The following is a 17,162-nucleotide window of genomic DNA, read 5'->3' on the forward strand; positions in this document are numbered from 1 at the left end:
CAGGTCTTACTACGGGTCTTAGCCAATCTGACGCGAGGACAAATTTGATCCAATTACGGGAACATCCAGGTTACTACTGGACTCTTATCCAATATGAGACTTGAATTGGTCGGGCGACTCAATGTGGTCCCGATTACGGGGTTTCGATTCTGTTACAGGCTGTCCTCTTCTCTGTGCCGTTTCAGGGAACGTTATTTTCGGTAAATGGATTTCTTAAAGGTAAAAACGGAGGAGAAAGCTCTGACCGCGAGAGCCAATTTTGAATCCAAGCTTGACGGTGGGAGCCAATTCCGGATCTAAGACGGAAGATTGAAGAAATTCAGAGGATAAGGTTAGGGGGGATATAGTTTTGAAGAGGGGTTTTTTTTTTTTTTTTTTTCTCTGTGAATCGGGGGGAGCTAGTTTTCAAGCTTTTGCAAGGTTACTAGTTCAGTTTTCATTGGAGGTTTTTGAAGATCAAAGGGATGAGAGAGAAGAGCTTCATGCTTCGGGTCGGGGAAGGAAAGACAGAGAATTTGGATTTTTCTTCTTCGTAGAGTTTTGGGAAGGCTGAGGCAATCGCTGTTGAAGTCAGTATTGTAATGGTGAATCGAGATTTTTAATGAAGTGGGTTTGAATACTCTTGACTGTTTTGTGAAATCGAGTTACGTCTGTGATTGAAGGATTAAAAGGGCGTCTATAGGATTGAGTATGCGGAGTGAATGAAATTTATTGGATTAATCTAACAAGACAGTCAATGGATACAAGATCGTAAGTACGAAGCGATATTGAAGATTAACAATTTGGGTTGTTCGAGGTTCTCTGTAACGTCTAGAGACCTACCGGCTGGGGCAAAAAGGACTTCGACAAGCAGTCGAAGAGCATCCGTATAGATTTATGGTACATTGTTGCAGTCGTTTATATTCCAGCAGTCAAAATTGATAGACTGCTTGACTATCGACGAATCTCCATACTACCTTCTAGAGCCAGACGCCCGGCGCGTTCTCGAGCACGAAAGCACGTAATACGACACCGGAGTCAATGAAAATCCATCCTGTATTCCACGTATCTCTTTTTGAACCATACAAGACACTGGACATACCAAAAAGATGACAAGCTCCACCTCATCCTATAGAAGTGGACAATAATGAAGAGTTTGAAGTAGAAGAAGTCTTATATTCAAGGCGACGCCGAAATAAATTAGAATATCTTGTCCATAAGTGCGGATATGGTATTAGTGAATGCACATGGGAGCCAATAAAGAATCTTGTAAATGCAGCAAAGGCGGTGGAGGCTTTTCATCGACGACATCCATCAAAATCAAGATGAAAACCTTCTTTATAAAAGAAACAACATCTAGGCAAGATAACATTCTACTTTCAATTCTTGTTCGTAGCTTCATTGTAGTAGTAGCGCTCAGGAGATGGAGAACCAACAACCAGCAGATTCAACTCAAGAGCCTTCATTTGTTGACCTGCCGGACGAGATATTATGATGGTCACAACCTTCAAGACGACGCAATCGAGATGAAGATCTTCAAGAACGACATGTTCTTCCTCGAATAGATGGTGAGATACAACGTGTTTGATATCACGATTTGGGAAAGGACTCCCGATGTTTGGTGATTTTACTAGAGGTAGGAACAACTCCTGATGGTGTTCAAAATATTCTATTCGAAGGAAGTTACAAAGGCCTCAACAATAATCAAATAATTGGGTGGTCTTCCCGCCTTGGTATGGGACACTACCAATGGTTGAGAGGCCCTATCAATCATCATCGAAGAGAACAGAGATCACAGTATGTGGCGAATACAATTCGTCGCATCATAGATTTCCTCAACATATGATGACCGCTCCTCGTGGAACTCGTCTCTAAAAGGGGGGGTAATGTTACGGCCATAATCATGTAAGCTAATAATTACATATAGAAATAGATAGAAGTAAGTAAAAATAGATAAAAGTAAGTTAATTCTATAATATTTAATATGGAAGCTTCCTAGAAACTTCTTAGATGCTGCTTTGACTTCATAGGTGTCTTTAATTGACTTTTTGGATTAGAAACATGGTCAACAAGTTGGCCATGTGCCACACATGTTGTTAGCTTGAAAATTAAGCTAACTATATGGCCCACACGTAGAAAAACTTGCCTTGTAAGTCAAGGCATGTGTCCTACAAAGTCAACACATATTGGAGGTCTTATAGAACGTCACCACGTAGCCCCTAGTTAGAGAGTATATATAGAGACAAGAGTGAAGGCTTCTTCACTCTTGTCAACTCCTTTCTTGCTTCTAGTCTAGTTTCAAGGGTCTCTAGTTTTATTGTCTTTTGGCAATAGCCATTCCAGTTCCTCTTTCAATATATATACTTGTTTATATATATTTTGTTACCTCTCTTTGAGTGAAGGCTCACTTTTCTGAATTATTTTTTCATCGAGTTCTTGTCCTTGACATTATATTATCAAAAAAGTTAAGATTACGAGAAATCCAATCTATTTGAGGATTATATTTTTTTAGCCATTATAATCCTAAAATAACCAATTTAGAGAGAGATCTTATTATATTAAATGTTATTATGCTGTTATGATCTTTAATTATTATATCTAAAAGAATAATCTCATGGATAACATTTCTAGAAGACAACAAACGACCAACTATGACTTCTATATGTACGGGTTTAGTTTTCTTGATTAAAGATTTTTTTTTTTTATTTTTGACAAAATCTTTGTCTATAAAATAGGCTGAGGCTCTTGAATCTAATAAGGCAAAGACTTTGTAATTTTTAGGTCTTGAACACACATCTATTATAAAACAAGGTGAAGGATCTAAAAAGAGAATAGGACCTTTGTTAGGTGTTGCACATGATTACGATTGCACGGTCTCTATTATAGTTGGAAAAACTTATTTTCCAACACATTATCTCCTTTGGTAATTGTGTTCTTCATTTTGTAATTGCATTGCTTCTTAAGACAATATTGAGTAGAATGCTTAACTTTTCTACAATATAAACATAAACTCTCTTAGCAATGTCAAGTCTTTTCTTGCTTCGTGAGAGTTTTAAAACATATTGTATTAATTTGTATTAGTTCTAGTTTTGATGAATATGTTTCAAAAAACTTGTTAGTGTTCACTATTACTTGACTTGTTTCTTTCCAACTAAGTCTTTCTTCTTGATGCCTTTCAAATAATCAATTTTTGCATGCAATGGCTTGAGTAATAAATTGTTCCAAAGATTCTACTTTTGACATTATTAATAACAAATCTTTGATGCTATCCTTCAACTCATATCAAAATTGATTGATAAGCGCTTTATTATTCAAGTCCACATTGCAAGTAAGGTTTTAGAATTTAGCAGCACATGTGGTGGTTGATTGAGATCCTTATTGTAAAGATAAGAATTTGATCTCTACTACTTACTCTTGATTGCTTTCTCCAAATGTGATTGTAAATACTTCTAAGAATGAATTTAAATCATAAAGAAGTTATGAATCCTTTTCCATTGAAGGTGTAAACCAAGAAAGAAAATTTTCAGATAGAAGAGTACCTATGAAGCCGATTTGAGTAAATCCATCTGCATATTGGAAATTATATAACCTTAAGTAGAGCTTAATTTGTTGTAAAAACCCTCAAAATTTTGATCTTATTCCATTAAACTTCTTAGATATACTAATTCTTGTCTTTTTTAAACTTATAGAAGGAAGACCCACTAAATTTGGTTGTAAGGTTGATCGACTTGTTTTCTTCAATTACACAACTTCTTGACATAGACTATGGACTTCTTTCCTATGTATAGAAGTAGTGCTTTCATGATTGACATTGGTGATGTATGAAATTTCGACCCTAAGAGTATTGATAAGCCCTTGAAAATTTGCAATAGTTGCAAATCTATTCTCACTTCTGCTAGGAATAGCATCCATAATCTTTCTTTTTATAAAAATCTTAAATAAATCCAAAAAATTAAATTAAAAGAAGATAATCTATAGCCTCTAATAAATTTTTTGATAAAACAGGATAATCCACTCTCTTTAAGGAAAAGATCAGTGTTAAAAAATAAGATTTCTTCTTTAAAGGTGAGTAGTCTACAACCTTCAAAATACAACAATAGAAGTAGGAAATTCCACTCACTTCTAAAACAAGACAACTACAATATATTAACACTCTTATCAAACTATCAAGGACATGAATCTTGAAGAAAGAAAACCTTCAATACGCTCTTGTGTCATTGAAGAGAAGTAGAAAATCACTCAAAAGGTGATATAATATTAAATTAGAATAGCTATTGCCAAAAAGAAGAAGACTAGAAAGTCTTGAAATAAGACTAAGGACTTAAAAGACATTGATAAGAATGAAGAAGGCTTCACTCTTGCCTCCATATATATTCTCTAACTAAGAACTACGTGGTGATATTCTATAGAACCTCGAACATGTGTTGACTTTGCTAGCCACATGTCTTCACTTGCAAGGCAAGATATCTATGTATGCGCCACATAGTTAAGTTGTTCTACAAGCTACTAACATGTGGTTAACTTGTTTGCTAAGTTTTCAACCTACAAACATATCTAAAGTCAAAACCACGTCTATGAAGCTTCTCAAGAAGACTTTATGAAGTTAATTTATATTTATCTACTTCTATCTAATCATATAAGTAACTATTAGAATAAATTTATATGTCCATGATAGCTATTTATAGAGATGTTATTTTAATAAATATAATTAATATATATAATATAAAATAAATTCTTTTTATGGATCTATATAATTTTAATATAAACTATATTTTTTCTTATAAATTTGTAAGTGATTGTTAAGAGATTGTATGGAATAGTATTGTATTATAATACTACTAATGGATAAAAAAACATTAATTATTTTATAGTAGATCTTAATTAAAGAATATAATAAGAAACTATTTAAACAAAAAGAAAAGAAAAAAAAGAAAAAAAGATAGGAAGGTACTACAAATATTTTGTGTTAATGCTACCTTTTTGTAAAAAGAATTTCTACTTAATTTGTACAACCATAAACAAGACAAAACAAAGTGAATTATCAAAAATAATATTATAAATATTATAAGCATATTTGAGTGGAAGTAAAGAATATCCACCCGCAAAATTTACGTATAAAAACTAAAAAATAATACTTAGAGAGGACTAATTGTGAACTAAGGCTGAAACCAAAGTCTCAGGCACAAACTCAATACTTATGACAATTGCAAGGTTCTTTTGTTGATTAGAAAATAAGATTAAAAAGCAAGATTTATAAGATTCATTACAACATATTTTTTAAGTAATTTAAGTAGATATTGACTTTCTTAGAACTTTACAAAATCAAGATTATTTTAGGTGATTTTGAATTTTATAAAATTAAAGAAGATTTATATTTATAAAAAAAAAAAAGAAAAAAAAAGAGAATTATAATAGATTGATTAGTGAAAATATGTAGAATTATAAATCTACTTTTTTAAATATATTTTGTAAATTTAAAATTAATCAAATAATCAAATTAAAGGTTATTAAAATTCAATTGAATTAGGATCTTAGAAATTAGTTTTTAAAGGTTAATAAGAATTTCTATAAATTTTAAGTAATTTATTAGTTGGATTAAAATATTTTCTTATGAATTAATAATAAAATTAATTTATAAAATTTTTACAAATTTCAAAGGCAATTGAATAATATAATAAAGTGCTATTATTGTTGGAAGATTAATATCAAGGTTGGAGAAGGAGGATGGTTATTACCTAAGTAGATTAGGAGCTTTTCATTCCCTTTTTTAAGTTCAAATCTCTTTGGAATTTGTGTGTTTGCTATTAACTAGTAGATTGAAATGTAATTTTTTTTGAAGGAAGATCAACAATTTCAGTAATAATTACTGAGGCTTCACAACTCTTGTTAATTTTGGTTAAGATTTGGTTATGGATTATTTAAATTTTGATTAGAATATCTTTAGGATTAATTAGAACTTACTTAAGATTAGATTGGAGTACCTTTAGGATTTTATTAATATTTTTTAGGATTTACTTAGGATTTTATTATAATTTTTTAATGATTTTTTATAGATTTTTTTTATAGATTTATATATTAGAAGTATAATAACTACTTTGACAAACAACTAAACATACTTGCTAAAGACTTGATAAGTAATTAATATTGTTGGAACAATAGCATTATAATGTAGAAACAAAAAAATATCCTAACTATAGTTATTGTAGTTGTTGAAGTGCCATTGGATCTTTTTAAACAAAGATTATTTTTAAACCAAAAAAATAAAAGAATATATATATATATATATAAATATATATATATATAATTCACATGGTATTAAGATATTATTCTCAATATTTGGAAAAAAAAACCTACAAATAACATAAATGACAAATATTATCTATGCACATGTTATACAAAAGAGATCAGATTGCTCTAATTTGAAAAATGCCTTGTTGTTAAAGGAACATGGAAAGATATTATATTTGTTATCTAATCTTAGTCTAATAAAAGCTTCTTCTTGGGCCATGAACAACATTAGAATTTTAAATTTTTATTTTATTTATCAAGATAATTATAATATCTTGATGCACAAACACAAATAAAATGATGATAATAATACTTTCATTTATATATATATATATATATATATATCAACACATATAAACATTTTTCAACGAGTTTGCTGTTCAATCATCAATGTTAACGAAGCAATAAATAGGCTTCGAAGCATTCCGTTTTTGCATCTTCAAATGACTGAGTTGCAAGTACTGACACTGATTTTTTTAAAGGGAGAAAAATAGTGTTCCTCCGTACTGTTGATCCGCACTCTCCCACCAATATCCCACCATTCCAGAATCAGCTCCACTCATTGCTTCAAACAGTACCTTCACAGCCGAATGACGACGTGCCTCGATCAGGCTGCGTCGCAGCGATTTCGTCGTCGTCGTTATGCCTGATTGCATGTGATTGTCGCCACGTTGCTCTTTTCCTTCAAACGCATTCAACTGGCGTGCGAGAATCGTCTGTTCCCACCTCCCTGGGCGAAGCAACGTATAATTCGAGATCCGAATAAGAATCAGTTATTTTCACTGTATTGCAGCCTTGTCGGATAGTCGTTCCTTTTTCGGTAATCGAGCAGTCGGACGCAGAAGCCGGGAGATTAACTTACCTCTTGATGGTTCCAAAGCTGCCGAATGCGTAGGTCCCTGCATGGCACTGTGCTGACCCTCCTCATCCCCTCCGGAAGCTGGACAACAACCAGGGCATGCGATGTCGACGTGCCCCAGAAGGTGTAGGATGTACACAGAATCTGAAGCCTGGGGCGGGGATCGACTTCGCGCCATCTGTTTGTTGAAATCTGAGCGTTGGTCGGACGGGATGACCGGGGTGGAGGTGATCGGTTTGGGGCGCAATGGACCGTAATTTCAGATCTGGGTAGGTCCACTACGCCCAGAGTCCAATGAGTGCGGGCTCCGTAGCAAGAATGCCGGCGATCATCCACCATGGCCCTCAAGCTCGAGCTCAAGTATCGGACTCTGAAATTACGGCCAGGTTTCTGAGGTTTGTGGTGAGGTGGGGGAGGGGTATTGGAATTGGATTGGGCATTCAATCCAGCGGGATCCAGCGTGCTTCAGCTTAGCACGGCAGCTGTTCCTCACGGTCCCGTTCTAGTCTGCTGATTGTTAGTGGCGCGCGGGCCCCTCCTCCAACCGCATTACCCTTCCCATGATACTCGCAGGTGGATTTTATTCAGGTGGGAGGTCTATGCTCGACTGTTCCATCGCGCCAGAAAGTTGCGGAGGGTGACAGTGGGTGCCTTGGGACCATGTCCGCAAGTTGATGTGATCAGCAGTGTCGACGTTAACCCGTAACTTCATTGCTTTCCTGTCACTGAGCAGGTGAGTATCGGTTGCTGATCGAATCAATCTCTACTGGGAGGTTGTTGTCCGGGAATTTTTCACATGTGGAAGGAGGGTGCTTAATAGAATGATTGTAAAGGATTCGGTTGCTTTGACTGGGAACAAGCGTCTCCTAGATTGGCGTACAGCTTGCTATAGATTGATCAACGTCAGAGTGGGTGGCATTGTCGCTAATGAGTTCGCAATGGAAGCTCGTCGAAATGCTGGTTTGTGTTTCGCTGTTTGGGGCCATGAGCATTGTTAAATTTGTCGGACAGTCATTGTTTTTAAACGCAATTTTGAAATGTTCGTACAAAGCGTTTGTAGAGCGTTGAGATTTAGCATTAGAGTCGGAGCAACCGTCAAGGAATCGTGAAGGAAGCCTTCTCGGCTTTGGCTTGCTATGTGGGTATGGTTGGTATCGTCAAATAAACCGAGTATAAATGTAATGTAGCTGTAGAGTTGCCCTTCCATTGACGTGGAAGTCTGGGTTCAATTCACGGACCCAGCGTGCAAAAAGCCAAACGTGGGGATTCCAGTGGCGTGTCCATGGCACAGTGGAATGCTTCCCACGGTTTAGAGTTTGTTGTTCTTTGTTTTGTTTGTGTCGTGACTAGGAAGCTGCTGCCCGAGTTTAGAACCGTTGTTCCCCAGCCCTAGATATCTGCACAGGTTCCTGTTAAACGTGCTACTAGAGTTCAATTCCTAACATATGCTGTTTTTGTACATGGAGAGCCGGAAACGATGTTTCTGGAATTCATTGTCGAATCAATGAGTGCACTCGAAAAGCTGGGTTGGTGGATGTCTCAATCTCTAAAGCGAACACATTGCTTTGCAGGCTACGGGTGTACGGTCTCTCTTTCGCACCTGGACTGCGTTGTGTCCCAATTTCCATGTGAAAAGAAACGACTGACATCACTTCAGATAATCGCACCACCAAGAGGACCATCAATTTGTAAAAAAGTTTCACCATTTCTGAAGGCTCGCTGTCAATGTGACCTGGTTTATTCACAGAAGTACAAGGGTCGCATTTTCGATGAGAACCCCGGAGACTGGAAGGGGGTGGCAAAGGGTAACAATATGGATGGTGGTACTGGCGGCCTTGGGATTGTCTTTGCTTATCACCTCTGAAGCGAAATCATATGAGCCTACCGAAGCCAGTCCGAAGACACATGTGTACATGGTTGTCTTCGATCAGATGCCAGTAGTGACCTACAATGGAAAAATCCTCGGACTGCGCGGCACTGCCAAGTACTTCTCGGAAAGATGGAGGAAAACTCACAAAAGGTACCATTTTCTGCGTTGTGGTTCACTGCTGTCCGTGTGGAAGAATCATTTTGAAAGCAATGCATTAGGTTGTGATTCTGTCTTTGTCTCTTCGATTGATTTTGTGTTGTGATACCCAGAGCGCATGTTTCCGACCTTGTCAAGAAGTACAATGCCTATCTGATCAAGGAACAGGATAAAATCCTAAATGAGTTTTTTGGCTTCGAAGGATGTGAGAAGGTGTACCGCTACACGCATCTTGTCAATGGAGTGGCGCTTTCTCTCACCGACGACGAGGCGGAACGGCTGGCTGAGCACCCGAGAGTTGAACGTGTGCAGAAGAGTTACAGGGTGTATCCGTCCACCGTGCATACGCCGGATTACCTGAACCTGCATAAAGGAGTGTGGTCGCAATTTGGCGGTCCTGTAGGCGCAGGGGAGAACATGATCATTGGAATAGTTGATACAGGAATTGATCCTACACATCCAAGTTTCACCACGCGGGGGCAGAAGCTCTACGGTCCCCTTCGCAAGTACAGAGGCAGATGCGATGTGGCGAAGGAATTTCCTCGCGGCTCTTGCAATGGAAAGATCATCGGAGCTCGCTTCTTCAATGCAGCTATAAAGAAGGGTGGGTTCAATGCTAGCATCCATTTCGCGTCGCCGCTGGATGGCGAAGGCCATGGGACTCACACTGCATCCATCGCGGCAGGAAACTATGGGGTGCCGGTTATTATGAATGGCGCTAACTTTGGAAAAGCAAGTGGCGTTGCACCGAGGTCGCGTATCGCTGTCTACAAAGCGCTCTACCGCCACATTGGAGGATTTATCCCCGACGTTATCGCCGCTTGTGATCAGGTGTCGCTCAAACGCCTATATTGATGTGCAGTTTTTCATGTCCTAGCAGTCTGTGGATCCAAAATCGCATCAGTTAGTGATGTCGACGGAGGCTAATGAGAGATCAATCTCTTGGTGACAGGCGGTCGCTGACGGAGTCGACATTCTGAGTCTCTCGCTTGGACCGAACAGCCCACCGTCAGGCTCCTCGACCACTTTTTTGAATGTCCTGGACATAGCACTCCTGAATGCAGTCAAGGCCAATGTGCTTGTCGTCCAAGCAGCTGGAAACGAGGGTCCGTATCCCAAGACTGTGACGTCGTTCAGCCCCTGGGTTCTGTCAGTAGCAGCAGGAGTGGACGATCGAACCTTCCGCAACACCATGGTTCTTGGCAATCGGCAAATCATCAAAGGAACTGGGATAGCTCGTAAGTTTAACTGGACGTCTAGACTTGCATTTGCATGGGTGGGGGACCTAAGAGATTGTTCGCGAGTGAAATGAAATGGTTGTTTGCTTCCTCACAGCTCCAACGAGAGGCGGAGGTCTCTATCGCTTAATTTTGGCGCAAGACGCAGTGCAAGGACGTGGAGATCCACTTCTATCTCCAAGCGAGTGCCAGTCACCAAAGCTCTACAACAATCTCCTCGTCCGGGGAAAGATCCTCATCTGCACGTATACTTTCGACTTTGTTTACGGCGGGTCTACAATGCAGCAGCTGGTGAAGACGGCTAAATCATTGGGAGCGGCTGGTGTGACCGTGGTGGTGGACTCGGATAGCTCGGGTCAAAAATTTGAGCCTGTTCCTCTTGCCATACCTGTCATCGTCCTCCCTACCTCTGCCGATTCAAATGTAAGCTGTCGATCGTTGTTCCTGTGACTCCAAATCTTACACAGATTCTGTAGCCTGATCGGAGGTTGAAGCTTTGTATATCTAAGCTTTGAACTTACACTGCGTTGGCTGTTTCAGATTCTACTGTCATACTACAATAGGTTCACGAAGAAGGATCGGAAGGGTAAAATCCTTACGTTCGGAGCTACTGCTAGGATTGGCAACGGGCAGACCATCACCTACACAAGATCAGCTCAACGAGTGGCGCTCTTTTCTTCGAGAGGGCCAAATGTCAAGGACTTCAACTTCAACGAAGCAGATATTTTGAAACCAAATATAATGGCGCCTGGATACATGATCTGGGGTGCCTGGACTCCCATAGGGACATCCCAAGCAGCCTTCGCAGGTTTGGATATCGAAACGTTCCAGAATTTGCTCTGATGTGAAGATGAACTTACCCTTTCGCTGATCGAATCAAAAGTAGAGTTGGTGTGTTGACGACAAATATCATCGGTAAATTGCAGGACAAAGGTTTGCTATGATATCAGGGACAAGCATGGCAACGCCTCACGTTGCAGGTTTGGCAGCACTGTTGAAGTGGAAATATCCGACCTGGAGTCCTTCAGCTCTTGTTTCTGCGATGACTACCACGGCAGACGTTGCAGATCGTTTCGGACGTCCGCTTCAAGCTCAAAGTCCCTCCCCCGATGGTAGCCCCCTGTTGCAGACAGCCACCCCGTTTGACATGGGAGGTGGTGCACTCAATATCCACGCCGCCATGAACCCCGGACTCATCTTCGAAACAGGTGAATTAGAATCTCATATTGCTCCTGTATCTGCTTGATATCTCCTTGGGTCCTCGTAATTGAAAATCTAAACAAGAATTTCAGTTTGACACAATTCCTTTCCACTGCAGGTTATCTCGATTACGTGAGATTCTTGTGCTCTTTATCCACCCCGCGAGAAGTCCTTGGCGCAACCAAGATGTCGTGCCCACGACTTGCTGGCAAGCCCACAGATCTTAATATCCCCTCCATCACATTTGCCAATTTGGTTAAAACCGTGTATGTTGCAAGAACGGTTACGAACGTCGCTGCTGTTGCGGAGAAATACACCATTTCCATCACCAATGCTCCAGACTTTGTGGTCACCGCAAACCCTGCCGTGTTCACCATCGGAGTGGGCCGCCGGAACAAGCAGACTATCGTGTTCACAGTGCGCGCTACACGAGCTTCTCAGGCGTCTAGCTTCGCAAGAATTACGTTCAAGGGTTCCTTGAGCCACGTCATCCGTGTTCCGGTGTCCGTTGTGAACAAGAGACTGAGATAGGGCACGTAATTTTTCCCAATACCATTTTGATGTGAAACAAAATAAACTGTCAAGATGTGTGCAATTTCTTCCGTAACAGAAACTTTTCATCGTAGTTAGGGTTTAGGTCTAGTAGACGTGACCAAAAGAATCACGCTTCAAATTCAGGATTAGGATATGAAGCTTGCTGGTCAGAATTTATGAGCTTCTTCAGCTCAAGTAGCCTTCTATTGCACTCTCTCGCCGGTTTTCTCCATGTCCCGCATTCTGTTTTTTGTCGGGCTTTATTTTAGGATATTATGTAGCGATAGAGCAGTGAGAACTTATTTCATTTCTGTCGAGTGTGCACATCTCCGCCATCTATTCAGAAAAGAATTTGTGCTCGCCTTTTGGAGTCAGCCGGTTCAACACATTCCTTCGCCTACGATTGTGGCTGCTCTTGGACAGTCATGTAAATTGATATCCCTCTTCTTCACATTATGACACTTTGCTTGTTAGTCGGGGACTGGGAGCGTGCCTAGTTTGAAACCCTTGTTAATTTCGATGTCATCTTGCAGCTCTCGACTCGCGGCCTCGAATTAGATCAGGATGTACTTGAGGAGATTTCTGCGCGAGTACTGACCCACACAGATTGGCGGAACAACAATTTATATTGAAGGCAGAGCCAATTGTGGCGAAAAGAGAGCTGAATGTGTAAAAATTACTAGAATAAATGTTGTGTGAAGAAACATGGACCACTGTCGCTAAAAGTACAACCAGAGGTCTCGATATTGCAGCCCACCCAGAACGAACGACGATCCAGATTCTGCGCCCAGGCATCAGCAAGGGTGATCGTTAAGTGACCGTGATTAACCAAAGATTATCCTCCATCCCATAAGTTTTCTGATGATCGCACCATCAACGTCACCCAAAAAGGTCCGCAACAGAAAAGCCTCGCGTAAGCATGGACTCGCCCCGGCTTCATCACCAATCGAGGATTGCTTTCGGGTTCCTTTTGCCTTGTCTTCCCTTGCTGCGGAAGAAGAATCCGCAGCCATGGCGTTGCACGCTGCAGCTGGCCTGCACTTATCGCCCCCCAACCTCCGTAATCGCTACCAGGGTTTCGTCAGTGCTGATTATGTAAGCCAAGCGCGCCTCAGTGGTGGCGTCACTGGAGCGGCTTGCTACAGCCGTGCCCCGTTAAAGAAATCTGCGGCCAATTCATATCAGGGAGCTGGTCCGAAGACGTCCGTCTTTCTGCCAAGGGTGAGGTATGCAGGCTCGCAATTGTCGATCTCAAATGCGGGGTTCAGGAGGAATGTTGAGCAGGGAGTGAAGCAATTGGGGAGAAATGTGGTGGTTAAGCCCGCGAGGGCGTCCAGCGCGAGCGCGGCCGTGGCTACAGATGAGGGGGTGCCAGAGAAGAAGGCGTGGGAGGGGGTGAAACCCTTGCCGTTCGTTTTGTCTGTGGGAGTGGGTCTTGCATTGCGGTTTCTGGTGAAGAAGCCCGAGGCCGTATCAATGCAAGCGTGGCAGCTGCTCGCGATTTTCGCTTCGACAATCACGGGGTTGGTGTTGTCGCCTCTTCCTGTGGGAGCGTGGGCGTTTCTGGGATTGACTGTGGCAGTTGTCACAAAGACCCTGACATTTGCTGCTGCATTCGGAGCTTTCACAAACGATGTGATCTGGCTGATTGTGATCTCTTTCTTCTTCGCGCGAGGGTTCGTGAAGACAGGGCTTGGTGACCGCGTTGCCACCTACTTTGTGAAGTGGCTGGGGAAGAGCACTCTGGGTCTTTCGTATGGTCTAGCATTGAGTGAGACTCTGTTGGCGCCTGCTATGCCCAGCACCACGGCCCGAGCTGGAGGCGTGTTTTTGCCAATTATCGGTTCCTTGTCGCTGTCCTCAGGCAGCAAGCCCAAGGACAAGTCCGCCAGCAAGTTGGGGTCGTACCTTGTGATGACCCAATTTCAGGTGAAGTTGGCATTGGTTTTTTCATTCCGTTTGCTAGGATGCTCTAAGTGAGGCTCATTGTGTGTTCAGCTCATTAAACGAATTCTACTATGGTGTAGCACACATTCGTACACAGCTTAGGTTATGTTTGGGGGCAATTTCATTAGTTTTGTTTAAACCGAGGTGGAGGGGGACACACAAGAGTGTAAGTTACAGGATACCGCCTACTTCGACAAGGAATTCTTGTTTGGAGCCAAGGGTTAGCCATTGTATCGTCAAAGTCTTGTTTGCATGTTGGGAAATTATCAGCTAGTTGTCGCATTCCGTGTCCACTTTGATTCCTTCACCGATTTTAGCGTCACAATGGTTATGCGATAATTAGTAGATGTGGTCTGAATTGTACAATGTCAAATGATCTAATAATCACGAGTCTTGCTTGAATTACCAGGCTGCTGGAAACTCGAGTGCTCTGTTTCTGACCGCTGCTGCTCAGAACCTGCTCTGCTTGAAACTGGCGCAAGAGCTTGGAGTGATCATTGCAAATCCATGGGTATCATGGTTCAAAGCGGCGTTTGTGCCAGCGTTTACTGCTCTTCTCACTACCCCACTCATCCTCTACAAGCTCTTTCCCCCAGAAGTCAAAGACACCCCAGAGGCTCCTGCAGCGGCCGCCAAGAAACTAGAGGCGTTGGGCCCTGTTACTCAGAACGAATGGTCCATGGTGGGAACAATGCTCTTGGCTGTCACTCTTTGGGTCTTTGGGTACGCATCTACCATCAATCTTGTTAGTTTCTTTCCCATTCTTCTGTACTACTTACAATCTACATCTTTCTCAGTTTCTGAGTCTCATGTGATCACTTTCTACTTGCAGGGAAACCCTCGGTATTGCGAGTGTGGTTGCCGCAATGCTGGGACTCTGCATCCTTCTTTGCGTGGGAGTTTTGAACTGGAACGATTGCCTCCAGGAGAAATCTGCATGGGACACATTGACGTGGTTTGCGATTCTCGTCGGCATGGCCGGAAACTTGTCCAACCTTGGTCTTGTCAAGTGGATGTCTGACGGTGTTGCAAAGACTTTGGCCTCTTATTCTTTGAGTTGGCCTGCAGCTTTTGGCGTCCTCCAAGCTACATACTTCATCTCTCACTATCTGTTTGCTAGCCAAACTGGACATGTGGGCGCCCTCTACTCAGCTTTCCTTGCGATGCATATCGCCTCTGGAGTTCCCACCGGTTTGGCAGCTCTAGCACTTGCTTTCAATACAAATCTTTTTGGAGGGCTCACGCATTACAGCAGTGGCCAGGCTGCTGTATACTTCGGCTGTGAGTCTTTCAATTGCCTTCACTCCCCTCTCCTCTCCTTCCCGAGTTTTATGTGAATTTGTCTCTTTGCACTGTTGTAGGTACTGTGTAGCTTGTGCTGTAGTTTTACCATCAGCTATGAGTTTAATGGAGTATCTTTTTCAGATAAAATTTGTAGAGTTGGACTGAAATGTCCTGACTCCCTGTCATTCGGGTTTTTATGACAGCTGGTTATTTGGAGCTGAAGGATGTTTTCAAGTATGGAGCAGTTATGGCCGTATGGAATATCTTGGTGTGGACTGTGGTCGGAGGTTTCTGGTGGAAGGTAATCGGCTTGTACTGATAATTACACGCAATACCATTCCTTTAAAACAATTGACCTGTTAATGACCATCAAATCTTGTGGCAGTGAGAACCAGTTTTGACTAATAGCCTGCCCTAGTGACAGATCTTAGTGTCATCTAGCACCAAGGAGAATGAGTTAGTTGAGAAATGGGTTAGTTTTCTTAGGATTTTGTTCTTTTCGTTGGTGTAAGCTTTGATTGAGGAACGGTCTATTTCAGACGGGATTATAGGTGTGGCAATTATAAGAGTGGACTCAATTCTACGTCAACTAATTGAGGTGATTCACAGCACTAGAAATTCAATATTATAAGAATTTTGTGCACATTTTGACCAGACTATGATTCTGTGCCAAGTGAGTTTGTATTTCTGTGATTAGGAAGCATGCCAAACTCTTAGAATCCGGTAAGTAAAGACCGCAGATGAAAGGATCAGAGAATTGACTTGAACTGTGCAGGACAACCTGCACATTCTCCACAGTTATTTGATTGATTAAAGGCTCAAGTGATGTCTGGCAATGAATGATTTCTTCTGCTGATTGCCAGCTCTCCATGTTTTAATTTGGTTTACTTGATATTTGCACACAAAGATTTAAATGGGTGATTCTATTGGATCTTTCTCTCACCTTATGAAACTTATTATTCTTTCATTTTTGATACTTTTGGTTCAAGTGTTGCAAAATTTTTGTAAAATAACCATCCATTGATTAATCTTGCTGTAGTTCTCTTGTTAAGAACTCATTTTTTTCTTTATGTTTTATAATAAACATTATTTTCTTCAAATTATATATTAAATCTAACCTTTAATTTCTGTTCATCATTGTTGAACATTTACTTCTAAGATACATGTGTTTTTGTTAGAGTGTAATCAAATTCTATTATATTTTTTTTCAATAGTCAAGAAGAATTCAAGATTTTGTAATTAAATACTTTTAAATATATTGAACAGAGTAGATAAGTGGTAATATTTTTTATATTTCTCTATGGATTACAATATGAGGTAAAAAAATTAATGCTCAACTTACTTGATCCTCAAACATTGAGTCAAGCAATTGACTTTGTTGTGAAGTGTGAAAATTACCTTTTTGAATTTTGATCTGAGAATCGTACAAGTGGACCTCAATGTTACTATAATTCAATGGCAATACCAACACCTCTTCAACACATACATTCGAAAGTAGAGGATATGCAAATTTGATGCAATACGTTTCAAACCTCTTATTGAGCAAGAAAAGACTCGTCGTCGTCAAGAAGGATTATGTTTATATTGTAGAGAACCAAAACATACTACTCAACATTGTCGAAAGAAATAACGCAACTACAAAATGAAGAGTATGGCTGTGAAAGAAGACAATATGTCGAAAAATGAGTTTGTCCAGCTACAATAGGGACCGTGCAACTCGAACCTTGCACAACATCTAGTAATGGTCCTATTCTCTCCTCAAAGGCCTCTCCTTGTTTTACATTAAATATTATTTTAGGATCTAAAC

General features: G+C 40.6%; 2 protein-coding genes across 3 annotated transcripts; both read left to right on the forward strand.

The window, feature by feature from the left end:
- The first annotated feature begins 7,522 nt into the window (after positions 1-7,522).
- LOC112284194 (subtilisin-like protease SBT2.5) lies at positions 7,523-12,512 on the forward strand. Of its 2 annotated transcripts, XM_024523772.3 has the most exons (8): positions 7,523-7,859; positions 8,698-9,146; positions 9,266-9,983; positions 10,105-10,390; positions 10,488-10,813; positions 10,931-11,198; positions 11,317-11,598; positions 11,709-12,512. In XM_024523772.3, exons 2-8 carry the CDS (start codon positions 8,896-8,898, stop codon positions 12,119-12,121), a joined length of 2,544 nt encoding a protein of 847 aa, XP_024379540.1. In that variant the 5' UTR covers positions 7,523-7,859; positions 8,698-8,895; the 3' UTR covers positions 12,122-12,512. The 2 variants fall into 2 exon arrangements, with proteins under 2 accessions (XP_024379540.1, XP_024379557.1); XM_024523789.3 differs by lacking the exon at positions 7,523-7,859 and having other exon boundaries at positions 8,932-9,146; positions 9,355-9,983.
- Positions 12,513-13,104: 592 nt separating this feature from the next.
- On the forward strand, positions 13,105-15,998 carry LOC112284207 (dicarboxylate transporter 2.1, chloroplastic-like). Its single transcript, XM_024523802.3, has 4 exons — positions 13,105-14,053; positions 14,481-14,794; positions 14,904-15,352; positions 15,559-15,998. The coding sequence occupies exons 1-4, from the start codon at positions 13,136-13,138 to the stop codon at positions 15,672-15,674; spliced, it is 1,797 nt and encodes a 598-aa protein (XP_024379570.3). The 5' UTR covers positions 13,105-13,135; the 3' UTR covers positions 15,675-15,998.
- Positions 15,999-17,162: the final 1,164 nt, after the last annotated feature.

The sequence above is a fragment of the Physcomitrium patens genome, chromosome 1, assembly GCF_059467195.1.
Source record: "Physcomitrium patens ecotype Gransden chromosome 1, ASM5946719v1, whole genome shotgun sequence".
Taxonomy (NCBI): Eukaryota; Viridiplantae; Streptophyta; class Bryopsida; order Funariales; family Funariaceae; genus Physcomitrium; species Physcomitrium patens.